A 7,236-nucleotide genomic window follows, 5' to 3' on the forward strand; every position below is an offset into this window, starting at 1 on the left:
GTCCTTGTTTTGGTGCTGCTTTTCTTACAGAGACTACCTAGCAAGGAGCTGCCAGATGCATCATCTCCAGTCCCCACGAGTAGCATACGTGTCATAAAAAATTCCATCAGACTAACCCTTAATCGGTAGCAACACTGTCTTGTCAGGTAAATGTAACTTGTAATTCTTAAATCATTCAAGCATGTCAGTTGTGTTTTGTTAAAATTTACCCTGAAATGAAAAGTGGAGCACTGCTATGTAATTATCACCCTGACTTGGTGTCGAAACCAGAAGGTGGGTTGGTCGAGTCTACTCCACTGTACATTTTACAGAGCAGATGCTAGTGGGAATACCAGAAGTATGTTTGGTTTCCACTTCAAAGCATGTATGTACTGATGACTGCCTCTGCTGGTTAACCAATGTCCATAAACTTGAGGCCTTTCTTAAAAAAAGGAGGGTGGGGAAAAATCAAAGCCTTAAATGGATGGAATAGCTTCTGGCCTCTTGTAGATCAGCCAGTGTCTCTGGACACATTCGTTTCTTTGATGCCCTGAATTATGCATTGCATTGTATGTGTGTAAATACTTGTGAACAGCCTTTTATTGAAAATCAGTATTGCATTGACAGTTTTTTCAGAAGGCTGAAGTGTAATTTTAATAATTGTAAAATAACACAAAAAAATCTTGTCCTGTGATGTATCTTTTATGTTAATTCCCCCCCCCCCCCCAAATGTTTCATGTATATAACAAAACAAAAAAAAATGTAGTCTATTTTAGTTATTGGTATTGGGTTTTGAGGTTAAAATCTTTACAGTTGCAGAATTGCATCACTTCAGGAAACCATTTACAGGCAATTGTTTTTGGATATTTCCATATGCTAGTCACTATTTCAGTGGCTAACACTGGCCAATGACGAGGCTGCTGATTTCTAGTGTGTGTGTATATAAAGATATATCTATCTAGATATATAAAGATATATCTATCTAGATATATAAAGATATATCTATCTAGATATATAAAGATATATCTATCTAGATATATAAAGATATATCTATCTAGATATATAAAGATATATCTATCTAGATATATAAAGATATATCTATCTAGATATATAAAGATATATCTATCTCATTGCACTTAAATATCCACAAAGCAGAATGAAAAGTTTAGTAATTGCCTAAAAATGTTTTTCTGCTGTAACCTTCATTGTCATTGTGATTTACACTTTCCAGTGCATTCAGTTGATTGTTTTGTAGGCCTAAAATCCATATGTATTTGAAAGAATATTTTTGTATTTACTGTATAAAAAAAACCTTCAAAAGAGTAAAAAAAAAGCTTTAAAAACTTAGTACGTGTTTTGTGTATTGAAAAGTTTAGTCATAACTGACCTTGCTGTGGAGAGATGGCCCTCAACTAGGTGGTTGAAATTTGAATCCCAGTCTCCATTAACACAGTTGCTTTTATATTCTCATTGTTTGTTTTGGATTGTGGGAGGCTGCCATCCATGAACTAGCACCCCACATTCAATTATTGTAACACAATTGCAGACCAACGAAAATCTGGGTTTGAGTCTGCACTGGGATAATGGAGCCAGATTTAGCAGTGAGAGCAGGCTCACAAATGCTGATCTGTCTTCAGAATCTGAACTAAAGCAGCACCAAAATAAAAGGTGCTACACTTAACTAATCTTGCCAGCCTAAGCCAAACTTCAGGGAATGACAAAAGGTTTCCTTTGCTCAATGTGCCATTTTGTGGAGTTGATCTAGTATTTTGCTTACGTCTGAGGAAAGATCTACAGACTGCACCTCACTCATGGTTAGCCTGTTGATAGACGTTGATCAGAAGTGAAATCTTCGCCTATTCAAATAATTTACAAGACCAAAAGTGGTAGACAAATTATACTTTGAGGTAACGTTCTTGTCAAGGAAGCACTACCTAGTGGAAGAATAAACCATTTTTATGTGGTAGTAATGCTTTTTACTCTTGACTGCTAAAAGTTCCAGAATGTAAGGACAACCAGGTGAACTACAAGGACTGATTCCACGATAAGACTGCACTGATGGAGAACATCACTCACAAGGAGTACTGGCCGGGAAATTACAGGCCTGCAGTACTGGATTTTCCATCCATTCTGTGCTGCGAGTGCCTGACTCTGGAATCGGCCCTAATGTGTAAACATGCCAGTGCATCATGCCACTTACGTTGGTTCCCCATTGTGGAAAAATTTCTAGCCAAGTTATCATGAAATAGGACCAAGTAGAGGGCAGTTCCCTTTTTAGATGAAGGAGAATCATAGTGGTATTCACAAAGTCTCTACTAATCTGTAATTGGCCACTAGTTGTAACTGGCAAAGACATGAAAGCTGGCTGCCAGCTCCACTGTTCTGGCTGAGAAAGGAGATGGAAGCAAATGTACAAATTTTTTAAAAATGCAAAACTTATGGATTGTTTAGTGCATATTTTCTGACTACATATGCAAAAAAAATTCATATTAGACAGCCTGTCAATTAATGCTGGTGCCTCTGATCTGCAAGCCTTAAAATTACAAGCACTTTTGAATCTGCTGAACAATTGAATTCTGACCTGCACCTGGGTTTACTTAACAATTGACTTTGTGGCCTTAGACAGAACTCCATCTTTGCAGCAGAATAATATTGTGTTATATCTTGTACAACATTCCTCTCCTTAAAGAAGCATATCACTGCAGTACATGAGCAGTGCACGGGGGATCTGCTAGTGAAAGTCAGTGTTTTGCCTGATTCTCTTGGGATACAATGCCAATCCACATACAAATTTCTGACACACTTGCACCTCAAATTTCATATAAAATGGCCACAAATCGTAGGAAAGGTGTGTGTATATACCACTCAGTAGGTTGCAAACGGATGTGAAGCTCAAAAACCTAATCAGATTAAAGTCTTCAGCAATCAAGTTTGCTTTAAAAGCAAACTAATCAAAAATCTTCTTTGAAAATCACTTACTTATAGAAGTGAGGTTTGTAATAAGACAAGTTACAAAATTTAGGGGAAACAATTAGATTTACCTGTACAATTGCATTTTTTATGTTGGAAATTAGTCTAATTATGATTTTATTTGAAGCCTGTGTCTACACAGAATCCTATGTCAATGCAGGTCCCCAGAGCAGTCACTATTGGCTGACGAGACGAACCAGGGTAGCAAACGACAGAACGCAGCATGCAAATGCACCTACAACTTTCAAAAACTTTCGTGGTTGACATTAAGAATGATCATTCACATGCCATGCGAGGGCTTGCTTTCATAAGCCCTGCCCCAAGAGGAATCTTTATATTTTGTGATGAATTCTAAATGGTCACAGGAGCTGTCTTTTATTTGTTTATACTGAGAACTCAAACAACGTTCATGTAAACCAATAGCAACGTCTGAAAGAACTTCAGCATTATTCAAGTTGAAATGTTTTGAATATTGAATTTAAGATGTTTTAAAAGGTTAATGCTTATGTACATTTGCAGATATGGAAAGAAGGAAAGATGCAAAATAAAACTTAATCTGTATATCTTGGACTTCATTATGAAAAGCATAACCCCTAACTAGATGGACAGTAAAATGCTTCTCGATATTACATGCAGACTTTAATTTATGTAACTGGTGATTAATTATCTACCTGCAGATTTTCTCGTTTTCCCCTTCACCCCCCCCCCCCCCCCCCCACCTTCCAAACAACTGTGGAACCTCTAACAGTTCGTGGAGATTTGCTGGTGTGTATAAATGTCTTGTGTCTAGCATGTGATGCATGAAAGATATCATGCTTTATTTTTAAAAGCGAGAAAGAAAGCATATCATTGCTCTTGAACCTGAAATTTACAGCAGGTTATAACTGCTTTCTACTTTAAGTAACTACAATTACTTGCATTTTCCAATAAGAACAATGGCCATAGAGATGGGTCAAGTTAGCAACTAAACATTACAACTATATTCCCGATTCCTGACTGCCTGGGAAATCACAGGAAATCTGCTTACAAATTTAAAATGGAATCCATTATAAGATTGAATAAGTAGTAAATCTGTAATCTTCTACACATGCATTGTCTCCATATAGTTATATGGTTGCTTGATTCTTTCTACACTCATTTATGCAATTGCACAACGGTTGTGATACACTTCACAATCTTGCAGCTGTCAAATTAAAACTTTTTTAATGTTCCAACTTTTACACTTGTCTTTAAATAAACTGTTTTATAACTCCCTTTAATGCCTCCTCCTTTCAAAACCTGGTTTGGAATTGAAAGGTGTGTGTGTATATTTTTTTAAAAATTAGTGACCAACCAAGGTGATTGTCACATGGATTCATTCTATCAAAGGTGACATTCAAATTAGACATATATCAGGGACTGCAATGGTCAGATTTTAATTACTTTGGCAAAGACCAAATTCTCATTATGTGATTCACTCCTTGGCTCTTCCCAGTACTTAAATCAAAACAAAGATTTATCGGTCTAATCAAGTCTTTTAAAAGGATCCTTCTTTGCTATTACATACTGAGATGGTGTTGCCCATTCCTAACTTGACAAGCCTAGCTCACCCAGTACCAGACCTCTAAGAACACTGGTGTACCCAATGAGTCCCTTATCTCAGCTCTTCCAGAATTCCAGTATTAGCCTTTTTGATTCTCAGAATTCAGCCTCATTTAGAAGGGCACTTTTATTACACTGTGAGTCCATTAAAGAATGGGCAGTTTCTTGATGCAATAATGTGTGTGCTTGAAAATTTATGATCAGATAGCTGATGGAAAAAGAGAATGAGATTTTTGAGCATTTTTCTCATTTCTACCCTTGCATGTGACTCACTTAACGCTGTAATGGACTTTATTGTAGAAGTCCCCTTTGTCTTAAATTTCTACCATTACTACTCTGCATTGACCAGGACTGAACCTTCCTTCCAGTCTCGTATGACTTAGTATCACACCACATTGTAAACTTACTCATGAAGCCATTGGAGGAAGCTGGTTCATAATTTTTCACACATGGATTATCTGAACCCAAGCTTTAATTGCTATAACAACTGTCATGCATGTGGGAGTTGAATTTCTCCTGTAGAGAAAATAGATGCAGATTTACTGTTTTGGGAGAGGGGTGTAAATGCTATTTTAAATCTACCAGCAACAGAGTGTGTGCAGTATATGGAAACCAATTTATTTACCTGTACTGCTGAGTTGCAGTCTTAAATATTTTACAACTTTGCAGGTGAGTTGTTCATGTGTTGTGCTGAACCTTCTATCTTGGATCTCATTTAACTCTACTGCAAATCTTAAAACCACATCTCTCGTGGCTTTCTTTTCAACGTTATAAACGGCAGGCGTTGTTTCCCTGTGGATTGATACCTTGGAGTCTTTAGTGTCAGCAGCAACCTTTCCTTAGTCTTTTGCAGCTTCAGCTTGAGAGTTACCTTGGTTTGATCTTCCTTCATTAATTAGACTACAATGAGTTCTAGAACTCCTCCCATTCAACAAAATAGGATATTGCACTATTTTTTTTTAAGTGCACAGTGGTCCAGAGGCGCTGCTTTTGGAAAACTATACAATTTTCAGCTTGCATAATACAGTCCATGTTTCTGAAATTTTAGATGCAAATTTTAATTTTTCTATTGCTAGATTGCTGCTCTAATAAGAACCTTTTTTAAAAGAGTATTATGTGGCATTTGGTGAAAAACAAAGAAGCTTGAGGGAAAAATAGCAAAAAGGTATAACTTCCTGAATGAATTTTATTAAGTTTGAATATGGCCTCTTTGCTCTGACATTTGCTTGGTAGGTTCTAGAGATGTAGGCTGTGCTGTTGCACTTTTTTATTTCTTTGCAACAAAGCTAAAATTAGTCAGGAAAGAGGGAAATGTGGTTGAGGAGAGTGTTTAGGAAGAGAGACTGCACTGTGACAGTGAGAAGAGAGTGTCGTGCAAGTGGCCTAAGCTTGGGAAGGAGAGTGAGAGTGTCTGTTTCCTGGAAAGTTAGTGGAATTGTTTTATTACTGGCAAATGCCAATGACCATACTAGGAACATAGGAACAGGAGTAGGCCATTTAGCCCCTTGTGCTTGCTCCGCCATTTGATAAGATCATGGCTGATCTGTGATCTAACTCCATGTACCTGCGTTTGGCCCATATCCCTTAATACCTTTGGTTGCCAAAAAGCTATCTATCTCAGATTTAAATTTAGCAATTGAGCTAGTATCAATTGCCGTTTGCGGAAGAGAGTTCCAAACTTCTACAACCCTTTGTGTGTAGAAATGTTTTCTAATCTCGCTCCTGAAAGGTCTGGCTCTAATTTTTAGACTGTGCCCCCTACTCCTAAAATCCCCAACCAGCTGAAATAGTTTCTCTCTATCCACCCTATCTGTTCCCCTTAATATCTTAAACTTCGATCAGATCACCCCATAACCTTTGAAACTCTAGAGAATACAACCCCAATTTGTGTATTCTCTCCTCGTAACTTTGCTATTGGCTATTTTCAAGAGCTAATGGAGACTTCTTAATATCACACATCCTTTCTGGGGACTTTTTTTAAATTATTGCACTGCTTACTAACACTCTTTGGGTATGTTAGTAGTTGAGCTTTTGTTTTTTTTTATTCCTAGGGTACTATTTGGTTCTTCAGTGGCACTTTAAACTCCCAAGTCATCCACAAGCGATTTCATTTGATTCTAGCTATAAACTGGTTTATGCTTTAGTACACTGGGCAATTTGGTATTAAACTTTTGATCGATTTTGACTGTGTGCTAATACTATACAAATTAAGGTATTTAATCTAGTTTTATTTGTGATTCTTAAATTTTCTGAAGGGGATGCAAAAATTTAACCAGTGTAAAAGTTATGGGGTTTTATGGATTTAGGAACAGAGCAAGACTGTATTTGTTCTGGAAAAATACTATGGTAAGAATTAGGAGCAAAAACATCTTTCCAGAAAGGAAAAGTTGATTTTGGGAGGGAATAAGATGAAGTGCAGTTCCTCTTCCATCCCTACTGAAATTCAATAGATTGAGTAAAAGGGATATCGAATAAGAAATGGGAGCGAAATGATTTTTTTTTTATTTGTTCATGGGATGTGGGTTCGCTGGCGAGGCCGGCATTTATTGCCCATTCCTAATTGCCTTTTGAGAAGGTGGTGAGCCGCCGCCTTGAACTGCTGCAGTCCATGTGGTGAAGGTTCTCCCACAGTGCTGTTAGGAAGGGAGTTCCAGGATTTTGACCCAGTGACGATGAAGGAACGGCGATATATTTCCAAGTCGGGAT

At 37.3% G+C, this 7,236-nt stretch overlaps 1 protein-coding gene across 8 annotated transcripts in view; it reads left to right on the top strand.

The window, feature by feature from the left end:
* papolg (poly(A) polymerase gamma) overlaps positions 1-4,171 on the top strand; it is a 36,718-nt gene extending 32,547 nt beyond the window's left edge. For 2 of the 8 annotated variants that reach the window (XM_067989045.1, XM_067989050.1), the window contains one exon: positions 31-1,954. In XM_067989045.1, coding sequence (XP_067845146.1) covers positions 31-129 — 99 coding nt within the window. In that variant the 3' untranslated portion in view covers positions 130-1,954. The other 6 variants (XM_067989051.1, XM_067989052.1, XM_067989049.1 and 3 more) reach the window with 5 other exon arrangements.
* The last annotated feature ends 3,065 nt before the right edge of the window (positions 4,172-7,236 follow it).

The sequence above is a fragment of the Heptranchias perlo genome, chromosome 8 (assembly GCF_035084215.1).
Source record: "Heptranchias perlo isolate sHepPer1 chromosome 8, sHepPer1.hap1, whole genome shotgun sequence".
Classification (NCBI taxonomy): domain Eukaryota; kingdom Metazoa; phylum Chordata; class Chondrichthyes; order Hexanchiformes; family Hexanchidae; genus Heptranchias; species Heptranchias perlo.